Here is a 21,624-nt window from a genome sequence, read left to right as displayed (position 1 = left end):
CCCTGAGTCAATACATGTTAGAATCACCTTTGGCAGCGATTACAGCTGTGAATCTTTCTGGGTAAGTCTCTAAGAGCTTTTCACACCTGGATTGTACAATATTTCTTCAAGCTCTGTAAAGTTGGTTGTTGATCATTGCTAGACAACCATTTTCAAATCTTCCCATAGATTTTCAAGCCGATCTAAGTCAAAACTGTAACTAGGCCACTCGGGAACATTTAACGTCGTCTTGGTAAGCAACTCCAGTGTATATTTGGCCTTGCGTTTTAGGTTATTGTCGTGCTGAAAGTGAATTTGTCTCCCAGTGTCTGTTGGAAAGAAGACAAAACCAGGTTTTCTTCTAGGATTTTGCCTGTGCTTAGCTGTTTTCTCTTAAACTCACAAATCCTTGCCGATGACAAGCATACCCATAACATGATGCAGCCACCACCATGCTTGAAAATATGAAGAGTGGCACTCAGTGATGTGTTGTGTTAGATTTGCCCCAAACATAATGCTTTGTATTCTGGACATAAAGTTGATTTCTTTGCCAATTCTTTAGCAGTTTTACTTTAGTGCCTTATTGCAAACAGTTTTTGAATATTTGTATTATGTATAGGCTTCCTTCTTTTCCTTATGTCAATTAGGTTAGTATTGTGGAGAAACTACAATGTTGTTGATCCATCCTCAGTTTTCTCCTATCACAGCCATTAAACCCTGTAACTGTTTTAAAGTCACCATTGGCCTCATGGTGAAATCCCTGAGTGGTTTCCTTCCTCTACAGATACGCCTGTATCTTTGTAGTGACTGGGTGTGTTGATACACCATCCAAAGTGTAATTAATACCTTCACCATGCCCAAAAGGATATTCAATTTATTTTTTATTTTTTTACCCATCTACCAATAGGTGCCCTTCTTTGCGAGGCATTGGAAAACCTCCCTGGTCTTTGTGGTAGAATCTGTGTTTGAAATTCACTGCTTGACTGAGGGACCTTACAGATAAATGTATGTGTGGGGTACAGAGATGAGGTAGTCATTCAAAAACCATGTTGAACACTATTATTACACACTGATTCCATGCAACTTATTATGTGACTTGTTAAAACCTCTTGGGGCTAGGGGGCAGTATTTTCACGGCTGGATGAAAAACGTACCCAATTTAAACAGGTTACTACTCTGGCCCAGAAAATAGAATATGCATATTATTAGTAGATTTGGATAGAAAACACTCTAAAGTTTCTAAAACTGTTTGAATGGTGTCTGTGAGTATAACAGAACTCATATGGCAGGCAAAAACCTGAGAAAAATTTAATCAGGAAGTGGGAGAAATTAGAAATGTAGTTTTTCTTTTGAATCCCTTGAAAAATTACAGTGACATAGGATTTACGTTGCACCTCCTAAGGCTTCCATTGGCTTTCACCAATCTTCAGGAACTGGTTTCATCCATCACCTGTTACCGGGAAGAAAATTGTGGCTCAGTCAATCACTGGCCAGTCTGAGGACAGGTGTCTCGTGACACGCATGCACGTGACTTCGTTGTTTGTAATTTTTCTTCTGGGATTAATACCTATTGCCCGGTTCTAAAATTATCGCAATTTTACGTAAAAAAATACCCTAAAGGATTGATTGTAAACATGGTTTGACATGTTTCTACAAACGGTAATGGAATTTTTCAACATTTCGTCTATGGATTTGCGTCCACGCCACATGGCATTGTAAAGTGTTCTGGATGGGTCAACAAAATGGACGTATTTGGACATAAATTATGGACTTTGCAGAACAAATGAACATATCTTGTGGAAGTGGGACCCCTTCCGAGTGCATTCCGCCGAAGATCAGCAAAGGTAAGAAAATATTTCGAACATATTTTTAGAGATTTGTCGACGCCGTGGTTATAGGCTAACTGTATAGCTTAGCATTGAAGGCTAAGTTCTGTACTCAGAATATTGAACAATGTGCTTTTTCTGTAAAGTTATTTTGAAATCTGACAAAGTGGTTGCATAAAGGAGTAGATTATCTCTAATTCTTTAAATAATTGTTATACATTTTGTCAACGTTTATGAGTTCTTCTGTAAATTAAATGTGCCTATTCACCGGCAGTTATGGGGAGAAAACATTTTCTGAACGTCACGCGCCAATGTAGAAATTGGGTTTTTGGATATAAATATGAACTTGATCGAACAAAAAATGCATGTATTGTCTAACATGATGTCCTAGGAGTGTCATCTGATGAAGATTGTCAAAGGTTAGTGCTTAATTTTAGCTGTATATCTGGTTTTGTGATGGCTATCCGTGCTTGGAAAATGGCTTATTTTTATTTTTGTTGCTAATGTGCTATCCTAAAATAATCGAATGTTTTGCTTTCACCGTAAAGCCTTTTTGAAATTGGACAATGTGATTGGATTAACGAGTAGAGTATCTTTAAAATGCCATATAATACTTGAATTTTAATTTTGAGAATTTTTGTTTTTGAATTTCGCCCCGTGCTATCTCACTGGTTGTTGTCCAACCAATCCCTTTAGCGGGATTGTATCTCGAAGGGGTCCTCAAGAGGCTAAGCAACCTTTTACTCCTAAACTTATTTAGGCTTGCCATAACAAAGGGGTTGAATGCTTATTGACTGAAGACATAATTACATTTTTTTATTTTTTTTATTTCCACTTTGACATTATGGGGTATTGTGTGCAGGCCAGTGACACAAAATCTCAATTTATTCCATTTTAAATTCAGGCTATAACACAACAAAATGTGGAAAACGTCAAGAGGCGTGAATACCGCTGTGTCCCAAATGGCAAACATACTATGGGCCATGGTCAAATGTAGTCCACTATAGGGAATAGGATGCCATTTGGGACACAACGACAGTGCCTTCAGAAAGTATTCACACCCATTGACTTTTTCCACATTTTGATGTGTTGTACCGTGAATTTAAAATGTATTAAATTGAGATTTTAGACACCATGATTGATCAGTCCCATCCAGAAGCTTGGTACAGAGCCATTTCAATCAGCCTCTGGATGAGGTGCTTCAATGAGCCGCTCCTTCCCTTGGCCTGTCCTCCCCAGAAATCAAAAAGCGATCTGCTTTCTGGAGCAAGCAATCTGTCAGCCATAAATACACAGACCGCAGCCTTGTAAACAGATCCCATATACTCTACACAACATGCAGCAGCACAGAGAAACACAACTGTCAACAGTCAAAGGATCTAGGAAGGAAAAGAGAGGCTTACCTCCATTGTCTTTGAGATGCAGAGCAATCTTGGTGTCATCTGTGGAAAAGAGAGACAGAGAAAGAGACGCAGAGAGAGAGACAGAGAGAAATAAAGATAGAGGGAGAGACAGAAACAGAGAAAGGGATGAGTTATAGAGGGTCAGAAAAATGTTTGTCTGTGATTTGTGTTATCCTTACAGCCGTAGATTTACATATAGAGTCCCTATGTCTATTATACAGCAGAGAGCTGTCTGCCTGCCAACAACAACTATTGATCTTAACACTGGTGAAGAATGTCAATCAAATATTCGGAAATAATCATCACTGACGATTATTACACAGGTTTATAGCAATTTACTATTTTTTTTACCATTATTTCATATACGTATAATCTTGGGTTAAGAGTGAATTTTCTCCACTTAATTTGCAATGAAAATGAATGTTTTGGATAAAATGCTTCTCCCATGCATAATTCAACAGCTAAGATGCAGTCTGGGGTTAAGCAACTATGAAACATGTAAATTCACTGTGACCCACTTCTTTGAGAGAGGGGTGATATGAATTTACACACCTCATAGGATCCATATTATGCTAATTTGCCATATACATGAGCCTGTGAAACGCTATGCGTGCTATTCCACCATATCAAAACTAGAAAGAGCCTTGAAATGGGGTCTCAACTGAGTAAATCTATTTCAAAGGCTTTTTTTCCATTTACATTTCCAAGATCAAAGATCATTTAATGCCTGCAACCATTTCCTAGTCTAAGAAATGTCACGGCCTATGCGATAAGGTGTATGAGGGCAAGGCAGGAAATCAAATTCAATGACCAATCCCGTGCCAGTGAGAGCAGTAAGAGAGGGAGGGAAGGGGAGAAGAAGGAGAAAGGGGGGATTGGGAACAGGAGAGGGAAGTGATGGGTTCTCACACCTCCTAGTAACAGAGCTCTCCCTCGCTCCCTCCCTCCCTCCCCTAGTAGCACGTGCCTCTGAACCGCCAAGCTGAGAGAAATGGGTCGGAGGGGGAAACTGATCCTCTGTGCGTGTCAGGAATTGTGAGGGTCTCTGTGTGTCACACAGAACCCCTGACTTTTTTCATGCTAACACACCCACACATCGCTGTGGTTTGTTTTGCCTCTCAGCTGGATCTCTCTCACACTCCTCTCCACCTCTCTCCAGCGTTCAAGGCATCTGTGGTCATATCATCACCTCATCCACCTCATTGAGTGAAGGTCTTAAAGGGGCAAACTGGTATAGGTACATAAATGTTTTGACTTTTGAAGAATATAATTTATTAATGCCTCATGAGTTTTGCTGTTTTTCTAATCCCAGATTGCCCGTTTAACATTGGCTGAGAGAAATTGGCATTTCCATGCAATCTCTACCAAGAAGAAAATTGGGAGTATAAAAGAGAAAAGGTCAAGGACTGAAACACTGAATGTAAGACAGAGATTAGGAAAATAAAAAAGTAAATCCTACAATTTGTAATTTAGAAGTCAGAAAAGTGGAGCTGGATGCCATTGATGTTTGTGTAGTGGGTAGTACTCAGAGCCAAAACCTTAGGCATCTGATTTAGAGATCACCACATAGTGGAGCTGGATCCAGACCCATTTAACCCAGAACCACCGGGCACCAGTTCTACAGAACAGGAACCAGAAATCATACGTTAACTCACCATTCCAACCACTGCCTAAGACACCGTTAAACACCACTCTGCAAAAACAAAAAAATGGAGTCTGTCTTTATCCTACAGGTTTAGACTTTTCCCATCAATTCTACAAGCCTGGGAAACCAAAGGGCACCTTACCATATTAACTATTATTGTCTGAGAGCGTACTCAATTATTCTGCCCATTCCATTCCACTTCACAATTCCACTTCACTTCCCTCGATTTATCAATCTAGCTAACCTCCCTCCCTTGTGGTCGCAGATTCATACAGTGATGCATTCCTATAAAACATCATCAGTCATCTGCACGCATTATTAAGATGATAAAGATGGCGTCGGAGATGAAGGATGATGTTTTACGTGTTCCTAACTAGTTGTGTTTTTTTTGTTTGTTTCTTTGCGTTGTTTGTAACTTATGTTTTAACTTATTTTGCACATAATGTTGCTGTAACCGTCTCTTATGACCAAAAATAAATTCTGGACATCAGAACTGCGATTACTCACCACAAACTGGCAGAATCCTTTATTTCCTTTAATGAGTCCAACGTGAATGACATACTGCTTTCCCGGGAACAGGCCCAGATCCCTGTCATTTGCGTGAAGAGAAGGCGGAGAAAAAGGGTCTGGAGGGCGGGCTGCCTTCTGAGAATTCGTAGGCGATTGAATAAACCCCCACTTCCTTCCATTCTTCTAGCAAACGTGCAATCTTTGGAAAATAAAATCGATGACCTACGCAGAAGAGTAAACTACCAATGGGACATTCAAAACTGAAATATCTTATACTTCACGGAGTCGTGGCTGAAGGACGACACTATCAACATACAGCTGGCTGGTTATACGCTGTATCGGCAGGATAGAACATCTGCGTCTGTTAAGACAAGGGGCGGGTGGACTATGTATTTTTGTAAATAACAGCTGGTGCACGATATCTAAGGAAGTCTCGAGGTTTTGCTTGCCTGAGGTAGAGTATCTCATGATAAGCTGTAGACCACACTATCTACCGAAAGAGTTTTCATATGTATTTTTCGTAGCTGTCTACATACCACCACAGACTGATGCTGGCATGAGTTGTATTCCGTCATAAGCAAACAGGAAAACTCTCACCCAGAGGCGGCGCTCCTAGTGGCCGGGGACTTTAATGCAGGGAAACTTAAATCCGTCTTACCAAATTTCTATCAGCATGTTAAATGTGCAACCAGAGGGAAAAAAACTCTGGACCACCTTTACTCCACACACAGAGACGCATATAAATCTCTCCCTCGCTCTCCATTTGGCAAATCTGACCATAATTCTATCCTTCTGATTCCTGCTTACAAGCAAAAATTAAAGCAGGAAGCAGCAGTGACTCAATCAATAAAAAAAGTGGTCAGATGAAGCAGATGCTAAACTACAGGACTGCTTTGCTAGCACAGACTGGAATATGTTCCGGGATTCCTCCGATGGCATTGAGTACACCACATCAGTCATTGGCTTCATCATTAAGTGCATCGATGATGTCATCCCCACAGTGACCGTACGTACATACCCCAACCAGAAGCCATGGATTACAGGCAACATCCGCACTGAGCTAAAGGCTAGACCTGCCGTTTTCAAGGAGTGGAACTCTAACCCGGAAGCTTATAAGAAATCCTGCTATGCCCTCCGACAAACCATCAAACAGGCAAAGCGTCAATACAGGACTAAGAATGAATCGCACTACACTGGCTCTGACGCTCGTCGGATGCGGTAGGGCTTGCAAGCCATTACAGACTACAAAGGGAAGCACAGCCGAGAGCTGCTCAGTGACACAAACCTTCCAGACGAGCTAAACTACTTTTATGCTCGCTTCGAGGCAAATAACATGCATGAGAGCACCAGCTGTTCCGGAAGACTGTGTGATCACGCTCTCCGCAGCCGATGTGAGTAAGACCTTTAAACAGGTCAACATTCACAAGGCCGCAGGGCCAGACGGATTACCAGGATGTGTACTGCGAGCATGCGCTGGCAAGTGTCTTCACTGACATTTTCAGTGTCTCCCTGTCCGAGTCTGTTAAATCAACATGTTTTAAGCAAACCACCATAGTCCCTGTGCCCAAGAACATTAAGGTTACCTGCCTAAATGACTACCGACCTGTAGCACTCACGTCTGTAGCCATGAAGTGCTTTGAAAGGCTGGTCATGGCTCACACTTATCACCATCATGCCAGACACCCTAGACCCACTCCAATTTGCATACCACCCTAACAGATCCATAGATGATGCAATCTCTATTGCACTCCACACTACCCTTTCCCACCTGGACAAAAGGAACACCTATGTGAGAATGCTATTCATTGACTACAGCTCAGTGTTCATTACCATAGTGCCCTGAAAAGCTCATCAATAAGCAAAGGACCCTGGGACTAAACACCTCCCTCTGCAACTGGATCCTGGACTTCCTGACGGGCCGTCCCCAGGTGGTAAGGGTAGGTAACAACACATCTGCCTCGCAGATCCTCAACACAGGGGCCCTTCAGGGGTGCATGCTCAGTCCCTTCCTGTACTCCCTGTTCACTCATGACTGCATGGCCAGGCATGACTCCAAGTTTGCTGATGACACAACAGTGGTAGGCCTGATCACCAACAACGACAAGACAGCATATACGGAGGAGGTCAGAGACCTGGCCATGTGGTGCCAGGATAACAACCTCTCCCTCAACGTGATCAAGACTAAGGAGATGATTGTGGACTACAGGAAAAGGAGGACCGAGCACGCCTCCATTCTCATCAACTGGGCTGTAGTGGGGCAGGTTAAGAGCTTCAAGTTCCTTGGTGTCCACATCACCAACAAACTAACATTGTCCAAGCATGCCAAGACAATTGTGAAGAGGGCACAACAAAACCTATTCCCCCTCAGGAGACTGAAAAGATTTGGCATGGGTCCTCAGATCCTGTAAAGTTTCTACAGCTGCACCATCGAGAGCATCCTGACTTGTTGCATCACTGCCTGGTATTGCAACTGCTCGGCCTCTGACAGCAAGGCACTGCAGAGGGTAGTGCGTACGGCCCAGTACATCGCTGGGGCCAAGCTTCCTGACATCCAGGACCTCTTTACCAGGCGGTGTCAGAGGAAGGCCCTACAAACTGTCAAGGACTCCAGCCACCCCTGTCATAGAATGTTCTCTCTGCTACCGCACGGCAGCGGTACCGGAGCACCAAGTCTAGGTCCAAGAGGCTTCTACCCCCAAGCCATAAGACTCCTGAACATCTAATCAAATGGCTTCCCAGACTATTTGCATTGCCCCCCCCTTTTACACCGCTGCTACTCTCTGTAGTTGTCATCTATGCATAGTCACTTTAATAACTCCACCTACATGTACATATTACCTCAATTACCTCAACTAACCAGTGCCCCAGCACATTGACTCTGTACCGGTACCCCCCTGTATATAGTCTCACTTTTGTTATTTTACTGCTGCTCTTTTTTTCAACTGCATTGTTGGTTAGGGGCTCGTAAGTAAGCATTTCACCGTAAGGTTCCCTGTTGTATTCGGCGCATGTGACTAATACAATTTGATTTGATTTGATAGAAATACACGCTGTTACATATTGCAATGGATTCTACAGTTAGCTGGCTACACCTCTTTCTCTTGGGTGTTAACAAGAGTGGATGCTTGAGACTATGAGTTGTCCATTAGCACAGTGTAGGCTTTGTGTATCTCCCAGGCATCCCAACCCATTTTAACACATTGGTCAATTATCAACCCCGGGATGTTCCAGTTACTGGGCAGAAAACTCACTCCGCATACGCGTTTAGTCATGATTAAAGTGCATAATGTGATTGTACACATAGTGACAGGGAGATTAAGTTGAACATTTGACTTTTCATTGGGATGATGAATGGTAAAGGTGAATTCTAGATTAATTCTAGCTGCCTATTCAAGTCAAATGGGCCCTTGTCAAAAGTAGTGCACTACATAGGGAATAGGATGCCATTTGATAATCAGTCTTTAAGTAGCTCCAGTATCTCTGGGGAGGGAGGGAAAGGAAGGTAAACAAACTCAAAAGGACACCTTCGGAGTTTCAGAGTTTCTCCTGACATCAGCAGAAGGACCCAGGGTTATTTTTTCTCCAGGAGGGATTTGTGTCTGATATCTTTGAGATGACTACTGCAGTGTAACTAATCATGAACTCAGGATGGACATGCTTGGCCCCTGGGACAGAGGCTGAGAAACCCTGTTTTAGAGTGGCCATCTATTCCAGCCATCTGTCCCTGCTTGCTGGGGTTGCAGGCAGCACTTGCCTGATGATTGAAGATATTTATCAGCAACAAATCAATCAATAAAAAGTCAGTATAAAAATGATTATAATTTACTTGTCATAAAAGATGAATAACCAGCCAAAGGGACTGAACACTAATATGTTTCTGTGTGAATGCATCTCTTAAGATTTTAGAGACGTTGTCCTAATTCAATCTACATTGTTAAGTTGGGTAAAACACAGCTGGCATGCCTTGCATCATTTGTTGCCATCTGGAGTGCATTTGGTGCTCAAGGAAAACTATCCGGATAGTTATATTACCAAAGAAATTACAAAAGAGGCAGAACATATTGTAGATAAAGAATACAGTACATCATTTGTAATGAAGTACCTGTACCTTCACAGGAAAGGTACTGTGTACTTTGTTTTACTTAACGTCACAACAGCACATCCATCAAGACTTTCGTGTATTAGCCTACCCTTCAGTTCGAAGGTGCCAGGGTTGTGTTCATTAAGATACACTGTAATAAAACATTTTGCAAATGAAAACGAAAATGAGTGTTTCTCATTGGAGCACAAAACTGAAGAAAACTAACTGAACACGACCCAGTTTTTCCTGAACATGTTGACTGGACCAGAAAAAAAATGTCTGATCATATCATACCAGTATTCAGACACTAGTTGGAGTTCTCTGCTTTGGGGCATACGTTAGTTGTCTTACCTTCTGTGGGGACGCTGGTCGGGGAGAGGGACGTAGACAAAGAGGCTCTGGCTGTGGTGGTCTCTCCTCTGCTCCGGCCTGTTGTCTTGGCAACTAACGTGGTGGTGAACGGATAGAGTTGTGTGGTGTTGATGATATCACAGCTTTTGTCCTTGGTCTGCAAGACAGAATACAAGGGCCCTCTTCGTCATGCATGTAAGAATATGTTTGTGTGTGTGAGAGAGAGAGAGAGCTGAAGATGTGAAAGGAGTAACTGGGTCATCGCCTTTCCCCCTGCACATAGCAGACCAGGGCATCCATCATCCTGGCAGCCACACACAAAAAAACATTACAGCAGATACACACGCATGCACACATTCCACCATATCCCCACTCACTCGCTATCCATATTAGAAAGCGAGCCATTTCCATCAGCCATGACGATATTCACCTCATCAGGACAGCTGTTATCCACCCAGTCCTGCCGATGGCGGTCGAACCCACTGGAACACCTGAAACCAGAGGAGACGATTGTCAGGAAGAGTTTAGGAACATGAACACAAGACATGCATCACTAAGAGGGCTAAACCACAATCAAAGAGGGAACGAATACATCTCTAAAACGTCAATTATAGCAACATATATACGTGGTGCTATCCAGCTCTGTAGACCTGCAGATGTTACATGAAACCAAACATGTTTATAATAATCCACTATAATAACCTCAGTCTGGAGTCTGGGTGTCCAAAATAAGTTCAAAGGGGGGAAAAGGCCATGATTATTTGAATATGGGGGGGGGGATTTGTGAAGAGGAAGTTCACTGGGTCAAACTGCTCAGAGTACAGGGGTTGATGTAGGGGGTGAGGGGAAACGGGAAGAGGGAGAGAGGGGTGAAGGGGATGAGGGGGAATGCGTAATGCCTCCCAGCCAGAGGCGACTCGTAAACTCTGTGGGCTAGCCTTTGATCGAGGGCAACTGCTCATTCTTCCTCTTGTTCACAGATCATAATGAGTGTGAGTGAAGATACTGACCCCCAGGCGAACCTTCATACCCCCCCCCCTCCTTATCCCTCTCTCTTTTCTTCTCTTCTCTTTCCTCTGTAAGACCTCGCTGATGTTACATTCACTGAATTTTGAGGGACATATTTTCTTGCTTTGACACAGAGGGATTGTTTGTTCTCCATCTTTCTTTCTCTCTCTCTCTCTCTCTCTCTCTCTCTCTCTCTCTCTCTCTATTATATTTTTTATTTTGTCTGTCTGGCTCAAATAGTCCACTGAAGTCAAAGACAGAAAGCTGTACAATCATATCACCAATGGCGTAGGTGGTAAACAAATGCTAAACCAGTGTCATGCACCTCACAGACACCTAACCCGCTAACAATGCAGCAAGACCCACGAACAATCCACCCCTCTACTTCTCTACATGGAGCAGTGGTTGCTGGTGGGTGGAGATATCGGAGGACGGGCTAATCATAATGGCTGGAATGCAATATGGGACAGTATGGTTTCCATGTATTTCATACCGTTTCATTTATTCCATTCCAGTCACGACAATGAGCCTGTCTTCGGATATCTCCGCCTACTAGCCCCCGCTACCGTACAGACAGGCCGCATTAACCTCCATTCTCCATCCTTATTCCCATCAGGTCCTATAACTCCCATTAGTCCTGGTGGATGTGGTAACGCTCTCCGTGTGGAGGAAGAAGAGGAGTCCATTCCTATCTCCCTCTGCTGTCTAATCAGCCCACACTGCCCGGATTCCACCGTATTGTTGCATGAAAAATTCCACCTCATCTGTCCAATCAGCCGAGACAGATTCCTTCACCTCTTTTCCCCCTCCGATTTTCGCAGGAGAAGCGGAGCGAGAGAGGGAGAGAGAGACCGAGACAGGCCAAGGATATTACTGCAACACAGGTCTGACCAGTCCCTTCAGATCCATTTAGGTTTTACCTCAATGCCATCCAACATCCCAAATGGCACCCTATTCCCCTATGGGCCCGGGTCAAAAGTAGCACACTATATAGGAAATAGGGTGCCATTTGGGATGCATTCCAAATCTTCCTTCCAACATCCACTCAGCCACCACACCGCTAATTATAAATGGGTTGAGCTGCCTCATTTGAATATAAATGAATACACATGGGAGAAAGTTTCTGTACGGTCTTGTCGTTTTCTCCCCCCCCTCTTTCATGGCAGAGAGGATGCATTTCTTTATTGGGTTTAAAAGACTCATTGGTCTCGGTTACATTGCGGGTACATTCAAAGACATTTAGTCTATCTCATACCAATGGGCCATATTTCTTGACATTATATGGATTTACTACCAGAGGTTTGAGGGTTACTAAAGCTCACTGGGTCTACATAGTGAACGTTAAGCTTATCAGTGTGTAGGAATGTTGAGACCATCATTACACTCTTGGCGCTACACTCAATCTATCTCCACACACACGCAATGTGATTGAATGAGGTACGCAGAGTGACCGCATCTTATTCAAGCGCAAGATCTCTGAAATTTTATGTGGCTGCAGTCATTTGATAGTACATTCATGATGCACACCAGCTGTGTTTTTGAGTAAACAAATCGTCTCTTTCTCACCAAATGAGCGCTCGGCAGTATTGGTAACCACGGCAAGTCGCTGGTCCATAGGGATGCCTTGCATGCTTTATTAGCTCCAACCCGCTTTTAATTGTCCAACCCAGCCCAGCGCCCAGCTTGCATACATCAGAGGGACCCAATGAGCTGATTTAGCCTGAAACACATGGGAGAGCAGGTACCCAACGAGCAGGTTCTTACACATCATAGAGAGAGAGGGCGAGAGGTAAAGAGAGAGAGAGAGGTAGAAAAAGAGAGAGAGAGAGGAGAGGTAGAGAGAGAGAGAGAGAGAGAGAGAGAGAGGTAGAGAGAGAGAGGTAGAGAGAGGGAGAGAAAGGTAGAGAGAGAAAGAGAGAGCGGTAGAGAGAGAGAGAGAGAGAGAGGTAGAGAGAGAGAGCGGTAGAGAGAGAGAGAGAGAGAGAGGTAGAGAGCGAGAGAAGTATAGAGAGAGAAGGCGAGAGGTAAAGAGAGAGAGAGGTAGAGAGAGGTGGGGTGTAGAGAGAGGTAAAGCGAGAGAGGTAAAGAGAGAGGTAAAGAGAGAGAGGTAGAGAGAGAGAGGTAAAGAGAGGTAGAGGGAGAGAGAGAGAGAGAGAGAGAGAGAGAGAAAAGGAGAAAAAGAGAGTGAGGTAGAGAGAGAGAGCGGTAGAGAGAGAGAGCGAGAGAGAGAATAAGAGAGAGAGCGGTAGAGAGAGAGGTAGAGAGGTAGAGAGGGGTAGAGAGAGAGAGGTGGGGTGTAGAGAGAGAGCGGTAAAGAGAGAGAGAGAGGTAAAGAGAGAGAGAGAGGTAAGAGAGAGGTAAAGAGAGTGGTAGAGAGAGAGGTAGAGGGAGAGAGAGAGAGAGAGAGAGGTAGAGAGAGAAAGAGAGATGGTTCATTACGGCCGCTCTCTTAAATCACGGGCGCCTTCCTTTCATTAACCTACTGCCCAACAATGCTGCAATGCATTTCAATTAGCTTGTTTAAACTGTGCATTCATTTGACTTTTCAAGGGAAGTTTGTTGTTGAAGGACACCAAGGACAGAGCGAGCCCTAACGGTGTGATGCAGGACGCACGCGTTTAAATCTCATTAAAATGCAGCGTAATTAGATCATTATAATTCAGGCGTATAGTGTGTCATCGCAGCTCTAATAAACTGCTGAGGTGATGCACGTAAAGGGAGTTCAGTTCGATGCACAGGCGGTAGAATTAGTCTTCCTCTGGAGGGTACAGAATATAGATACATTGTCCACTGTGATCCTGTATGGCTAAATTGGTAGAGCATTGTGCTTGCAATGCCAGGATTATGGGTTTGATTCCCAGAGCCACCAATACATCAAATTTATGCACACATGATTGTATTATTATTTTCTAAGTTGGATGGAGAGAGGAGACCGAGAGGAGACAGAGAGGAGAAGGCTAAACCCTGACCTTTAGTGACCTCACAAAGCCCAGTGGTCCCGGTGCGTGTACTGCACGTCTCCTAAATCGCGCATCATCACTCTCAGGAATAAACGATTCATCTAAAATAACTATGGGGTCGTTTCATTATGGATGCATTGGCCACTGAAAGGCTTCCCAAGTGGTACCCTTTTTCCAATATAGTACACTACTTTTGACCAGCGTCCACAGGGGAATAGTACATTTACATTGACATTTTAGTCATTTAGCAGACACTCTTATCCAGAGCGACTTACAGTAGTGAATACATACATTAAAAAAAAAATGTATTCCGTACTGGTCCCCAGTGGGAATCGAACCCACAACCCTGGCACTGCAAACACCATGCTCTACCAACTGAGCCACACGGGACTGTAGGCTGTCATTTGAGATACGGACAAAGCGTAGAGACATAGGAGTATGGGGAGTAGTCAAATCATCTCCGCTAAGTCCAACAGACATTTTCCAAGAAGGGAGGCCCAAAAGCTTTCAATGCACTTGATAACTAATGGCTTTTAACTTGGACTTTTACAAACCTCAAATGGATAACAACATGCCTGGAACACATTCTCTGCTTCATGATTCATTTATGCTTCCCTGTCTTCTGAACACAAACGCTGTGATCCAACACTGAAACAATGCTCCAACAACACTCCAACAACGCTGTCCAAACCTCCACCATTCACATCTCACAACAGGCAGGTAATATCTCATCTGTGCAATAACACTCTACACGGTCTCAAATATTTACCTTTTTGTGCGAGGGTGTGAAAGATAGAAAGACAAATGGTCAAGGGGAAAGGAGAGAGAGAGAGAGAGAGAAAGAGAAAGAGAAAGAGAGAGAGAGAGAGAGAGAGAGAGAGAGAGAGAGAGAGAGAGAGAGAGAGAGAGAGAGAGAGAGAGAGAGAGAGAGAGAGAGAGAGAGTAGGTGTGAGAGAGGGGAATTCTCCATTTCACCAACAAAAAAACAAGAGTAATGGGTCAGATCTCATGTTCTCTCCCTCTGTTGTTCATTCCTTCCCTGTCTCTCCGTGGCGGGCCATCAATAAGGAAAAACAACATCACCACAACTCACTGGCTCCCTCCCAAATTGCACCCTATTCCGTCTTTACAGTATACAGGGCACAGCTTTTGACAAGGGTCCATGGGCCATTTGGGACACACAAACACTGAGCAGAGGGAATAGGGGAGGGTCAGTCTCCACATGATAGCCACATGTCAATACATACACCTCACACTCAATAGCTAGCTAAGAGAGGTGCTGAGTGACTGGAACTAATAGCAACATTTAAAGGAGGGAGAAGGAAGACAGGGAGACTGAGCGAGCGATGGAGATGGTCTCCGTCCCAAAAAGATGGTCTCCGCCCCAAATGGCCCCTATTCCCTATATAGTGCACTACGTTTGATCAGAGCACATAGGTAGTAGGGCGGCATTTGGGATGCAGACAAAGACATACGGTAAGGGGTATAGAGGGGTGTCTGACCTGCGAAGGCGGTGGCACCAGCTGCAGTTGAAGTTGATCTGGGAGGAGATGCAGCTGCTACAGCTGGTGAACTGGAGACATGCTATGGAGGGAACAGGATACACACGTCACAACAAACACACGTCACAACACACACGTCACGACACGCACACACGTCACAACACACACGTCTACTGACTCAGTCAAAACTCAATATAGAAATCTATATATAGATTGCTAGATTGTTGTAGTTGATAACGCAAAACAATATATTAAGCATCTCAGAATAGAAGTGCTGATCTAGGATCAGGTCTCCCATGCCCATGTAATCTTATTAATTGAGATGTTAAAGGTTAACTGATCGTAAATTAGAACACCAACTCTGAGACACTTGATACATTCATACCAATTGTCAAAACACCAACATAGAAATCCATAGCTAGAATGTTGTAGTTTGCTAAATGCAAAACAGATGTTTCTAAAAAACCTATGACTATATCTAGAGCCTAGGCTAGTTCATGGGGGCCTACTTGTGTTGTCATTATCCTATATCATATCATGAGCCACGTCTATCAAAGGAATCCATCTTACTCGGTAGAGGCATCATTTCCACTGCTGTGGAGTTGGTGATTTTGGTCTTCGTCAGCTCCACGCGATGGTACTCATAGATCGTTCTCCTACGAACATCTGAATGGAGTGAGTGAGAGAAAGGGAAAGAGAGGGAGGGAAGGAAAGAGCGAGAGAGAAAACGGTCACAAATCTTCCTTGGAGAGCTAAAACTAGGACAAGTGGTTCCCGAGGAGGAGAGCGAGAGAGAATAAGAGAACGGAGAGGCAGAATCAGGCCATATGGGAAGAGAGAAGAGCCTTCCTTTAGTTTTCTCTCTCTCACTCGCTCTCTGTATCAGAAAGCCTGCCACTTGGCAAAGGGGTGGGCAGAAATGTCCCACTAGAGGTGATATCCCTGTTGAAAGCCCCCAGTTCCTCGAATGGCAACGTCCCAAATGGCACCCTATTCCCTATATAGTGCACTGCGTTTGACTAGGGCCCGTAGGGCTCTGGTCAATGGGCCCTGGTCAAACATAGTGCACTATGTAAGGAATAGGGTGCCATTTGGGATGCTCCCCCAGTGACTAAGATAATCTGCTGCTGCAGTCACCAGGACAAAGCTCGGTAAAACGGAGAGTTTGATTTGATCCATCATTGACTGTCAGTAGTCCCCCAATAATAAGTGTCTTTTTCAATCTTAGTGTAAAATGGCCCACTTGGTTTTGCAGTCTATGCATCTCCCCCCGGCACTGCACTAAACTATGCACAGATAGAAAGGATTATAATATTATATATTATACTGTAAATCCTAATTCAATTAAAATGAAAAGGCATAGCTCTGCCATTGTAATCTCATAAACGTAAAAGCTTTGCTAGTTAATTCCTTAATTCCAGTCGTTTTCCTGGTGTGTTTAAATCCTTAATTCAAGTTAATGTGACTGAAATTCCTGGAATTCAATGGGACGTTTATGTACATCAGTGAGAGTAATTATTTAACGTAGCCCGTATGACATTGTTCGACACATTACATTTTCTATAATACACACACTTGCTTGAGCAATGAGATAGAAAATTGAAATTCAATAAACAGCACCATGGCTGTGGAACATACACAGCAATGAGTTTGACTGCTAGCGAGCCCCATTCATTATATACACTTACTGTATACACTCATACATAATTGACCAATATAAAATGAACACATTTTGCCTGCTTGGATGAGTTTTCATCTAAGAGCAAAAGCCATTATTCTGTTGTGTGCAACTGTGGATCCAGATACCGCGGCGGCAGACTGGAACCAGAAATTGTCTCTGGCGTTTCAGGGCCAATTCCTCGAGGCCCCCACACCAGCCCAGTTTTTCCATGAGGACCCCACTATTAGGACCCCACTATTAGCCTAATAATAGTGCTGAGCGAATAACCAATTTTTCTGTTTCTTTTCTGTTTTTAAACAACTAATTGACTGACATCGGTTCAATTATTTGAATTGCACTTAATTTGCGTTTTTTTCTGTGAGTTCAATGCTCAGTTTCGGTGGAGATAAATCAGATCAAGTTCGAACTTTGCAATGTAGTAGGGAGTTATAGTTTTCAACAGGTCAATATTCCACATAGTTTAGCAGAGAAAGCCTCCCGAGTGGTGCAGGGGTCTAAGGCACTGCAATGCAGTGCTAGCTGTGCCACTAGAGATTCTGCGTTTGAGTCCAGGCATGGTCGCAGCCGGCCGCGACAGGGAGATGCATGGGGCGGCGCACAATTGGCCCAGCATCGTCTGGGTTAGGGGACGGTTAGGCCGGCAGGGATGTCCTTGTCCCATCGCGCACTAGCGACTCCTGTGGCGGGCCGGGCGCAGTGCACACTGACACGCTTGTGGAAGGCTTTTTTTTACTAGGATTAAATGTCAGGAATTGTGAAAAACTGAGTGTAAATGTATTTGGCTAAGGTGTATGTAAACTTCCAACTTCAACAGTATATAGAGAATTGTGTGCCACTTGAGACACAGCCTATGAGTATTCATTATTCTAATACAGGTGAGAAAACAGAACTATAGAGACATTAGAATGTGAAAAACACAGTCAAAACATGCTTGGTTTTGGCACCAAAAACATCTGACCAAGGCATACTGTAGAGTATTAGCTGACTTGACCTGAAACCCATCCCACCCACCATCTACCCTCCCCTATGGCTGGCTTCCTCTAGCCCCAGGCATTAGGATGATCAAGTCCAATGATAGCATTGAGGGGCCAGAGGAGGGGGGAGGTCTCTCGCTCTCTCTCTGCCTGCCTGGTGGTGCTGCTCTGTGGACAGGCTATCCAGACTCGGTTGCCTGCCTCGGGTTTCCTCTGGAGGTGGATGAGTCTGGGGGTGTAGGGTGAAGTTGCTCTCAGACGCTGATCTTGGCAGCCAGGTCACCCGTGATACAAGTGAGTATTCGACATCCAACCATGTCCGAGGACGTCGGGAGATGATGTGGAAACCGGCCACTAGGGACAACAGTGAGCGCTGTTACCGTCAAGTAGGTTTCGGTTTTGCTGGGGCGTAAGCATCTGCCTCTGATTCCAAAGATTGCATGTTCGATTCCAGCAACAGATTTTTGTTTTAAGCCTATCCCAAACCATAACCCTTTCCTTAACCTTAAACACTTTAAAATGTTACATTTGCAACAACTTTTACATTTGACGTTTGAGAAACATGGATGAATGTCTAATTCTGACGAGACTGTGAGAGCTAGTTGGATCTTGGGTCAGTTTAGCATTTTCCCTCTACTAGTGAAGGTTAAGATTAGGAAGGGGAAGCTGATCCTAGATCTGCACCTATGGGAAACAGTGGGTCTGGGAGGTAGGAAGCTTTAACAGCAATTACAGTCTCAGCCTGAGCATCAAAAGTGGTAATGGGAATTTAGCTGTCCTGCTCCAATACCATCAAACAAAACGAGCCTGGTAGAAGTGTGTCGTCAATTATGCACACAAGGGTCAATTAGGCCATAATCTAATTAAAAACACGCTCATGCAAAATTATGCACTGGCCCAATATCTCCCCAAAGTACAATGGAAAATAGGCTACTGGTCTGGTACACACCTAAGAAGGGTGTGGTAGAATTGGTTTCTTATTCATTCACCCCTGAAAGTTGGATGAGAATCATTGGAAATGTGATGTGGGAACCTTGCAATGTGTTAAAAGTCAATGAAGGAATAAGGGAATCCAAATTCTGAATAGTGCTTTATTTGCCAGTAGCCCTTGTACCTGTGTCACAGTGGAGTCCAACTCTGCTGGAAGGAGAAATAGAATAAATACGCGGGCAGATTTTCATTACTCCCACTGTTCCAACAGCCCTGTGATAATAATAATAATCACTCCGCAGAACAGAATATCACATAGGACCCTGACTGTGAGGTTAGATCCCTATTCTATTCCTATTGCCGATGGGGTATAAAAGCTCTAATTCCATGCAAGTGTATTTCCTGCCATCAAGATAACAGTCATGCAGCTTTTATATCACCTCATTAATTCAGAATCCTTACCACCACACGGCAAGCTCTCTTGCTTTGAGCAAATTATTTCCATTATCTCCTCCCCAAAATCTTTGCAACCATTGAACATTGGACATGGAAATTCAGCAATATCACAATATGAATGGATATGATGAATACACACAAGGATGTCAAGCTGACCTCCTCCTCTGCCTGTATAACAATGAGGTGAGCTAATCCTGGGCCTGCTATTGTACATTTACCATGGTGAATTAGCACAAGAATAAACTCAGACAGGTATTAAAAGGACTGAGGCACTTCTGGTTTTGAAAACATCATCAGAATAATGCATTAAGGTGACTGGGAGTCTGGCTGTCCGTGCATCTGGCTGCCCAGCCCGGGGGGTGGCTAAATAAAAGCCTGGGTGTAAAGGTTTTAACACCGGAAGACCAGCGGGCCTCCAGGCCTCTAACACCTGACCTGGTAATTATCTCGCCTGTCCATGGGATGCCGGAAAATCCTCCCTCTGCTGCTGCCAATGCAGCACAGGCCAGGCCCAAACGCCATAGCCTGGAAATAGCTAGCAAGCATTGTAAAATGTTTAATTTCACAAATTAAGCGTGAACGTGGCTAAAGGAGTGGGTTAGAGGAAGCCTCTCGGCTGTGCTAGCTGTGTGTGCTCAGGCCGGTAATTGGCAGCAGAGACACTTATTGACTCGACATGAGTTCACTCCTGTACACTGAACACTCAGCCCTTCAGCTGCCTGGGCGCTTCCCAAATGGCACCCTATTCCCTATAAAGTGCAGTACTTTTGACCAGAGCCCACTCAAGTAGTGCACTATTTAAAGGAATAGGGTTTGGTACGCTCTGATGCTTGGAGCTTAAAGCCACTAAGCAATCATTCTAGTCTGAAGACATAATCATATTAGAATACGAGAGATAACTTCAAATACCATTTTCATGTACAGTCGTTAACACTACAAGTATCAGCAGATGTGTCTAAAAGAACAACCGGTCCTTAAAAGGTTGATCTACATTTCAAAAGACATTATTTTCTTCCAGGAGAATGAAAAATGAGTTCCACGCAGCTGTAGGGATTGGGATTACACAGCAGGAATTCAGATCAAAGTAGTCCAGCCATCTGACACAGTCTGAGTTTCAGAGCTGGGTGGAACCCTGGGTCAGTGCAATCAATACTGCAGAAGGATCCATTCTACCTGCTGTCCAGGGGACCAGATCAGGGTGTGTGTGTGTGTCAACATTGTTAGGGCTTTTACTGATGTCTCATATCCACAATGAATCAAATCACAACATTTTTATTCATCACAAGCAACAGGTGTGGACTAACAGTGAAATACTTAGTTACGGGCCCTTCCCAACAATGCAGAGAAAAGTCAAACACGTAATAATAAAAGTCACAATAGATAAAAAAATGAGTAACGATAACTGGTCTATATACAAGAGCTACCAGTACTGAGTCAATGTGCAGGGTACGAGGTCATTGAGGTAGATATGTACATATAACTAGGAATAAAGTGACAGATAGTCAACAATAGCAGCAGAGTAAGTGATCAGTCGTAAAGGTGAGTGCAAAAAGGATCAATGCACATAGTCCGGGTAGCTATTTGATTAACTATTTAATGAACTCTTTAGAAGTCTTATGGCTTGGAGGTAGACGCTGTTCAGGGTCCTGTTGGTTCCAGATTTAGTGCAATGGTAACGCTTGCCGTGCGGTAACAGAGAGAAAAGTCTGTGACTTGGGTGGCTGGAGCCTTTTTTAGGGCCTTCCTCTGAAACCGCCTGGTATAGAGGTCCTGGATGACAGGGAGCTCGGCACCAGTGATGTACTGGGCTACACGCACTACCCTCTGTAGCGCCTTGCGGTCGGGTGCCGAGCAGCTTCTATATAAAGTGGTGACGCAGCCAGTCAAGATGCTCTCAATGGTGCAGCAGTATAACTTTTTTTTTTAAACTGAGGGCCCATGTGAAATCTTTTCAACCTCCTGAGGGGGAAAAGTTGTCGTCGTGCCCTCTTCATGACTGTGCTCGTGTTTTTGGACCATGATAGGTCCTTAGTGGAGACTGAGGAACTTGAAGCTCTCGACCGTCTCCACTACAGCCCCGTCAATGTGGAAGGGGGTGTGCTCGGCCCCCCATTTCCTGTAGTCTACGATCAGCTCTTTTGTCTTGCTGATGTTAAGAGAGGTTGTTGTCCTGGCACCACACTGCCAGGTCTCTGGCCTCCTCCCTATAGAATGTATCATCGTCGTCGGTGATCAGACCTACCACCTACCACGCTGAGCTGTAGTCAATGAACAGCATTCTCACGCTGGTGTTCCTTTTGTCCAAGTGGGAAATGGCA

General features: G+C 44.1%; 1 protein-coding gene across 2 annotated transcripts in view; it reads right to left on the bottom strand.

Annotated features, from left to right (window-relative positions):
* The window catches only part of plxdc2b (plexin domain containing 2b), a 184,731-nt gene that overhangs the window by 20,367 nt on the left and 142,740 nt on the right, over positions 1 to 21,624 (bottom strand). For both annotated transcript variants that reach the window (XM_029756080.1, XM_029756081.1), the window contains exons 8-12: positions 15,836 to 15,931; positions 15,266 to 15,347; positions 10,226 to 10,286; positions 9,796 to 9,952; positions 3,209 to 3,247 (exon numbers count right to left, since the gene is read on the bottom strand). In XM_029756080.1, the coding sequence (XP_029611940.1) occupies positions 3,209 to 3,247; positions 9,796 to 9,952; positions 10,226 to 10,286; positions 15,266 to 15,347; positions 15,836 to 15,931 (435 nt within the window). The remainder of the gene's footprint in view (positions 1 to 3,208; positions 3,248 to 9,795; positions 9,953 to 10,225; positions 10,287 to 15,265; positions 15,348 to 15,835; positions 15,932 to 21,624) is intronic.

Source organism: Salmo trutta, chromosome 6, assembly GCF_901001165.1.
Source record: "Salmo trutta chromosome 6, fSalTru1.1, whole genome shotgun sequence".
In the NCBI taxonomy this organism is placed as follows: Eukaryota; Metazoa; Chordata; class Actinopteri; order Salmoniformes; family Salmonidae; genus Salmo; species Salmo trutta.
Note: the sequence above shows the minus strand (reverse complement) of the source record. Positions and strands in the feature narration are given on the sequence as shown.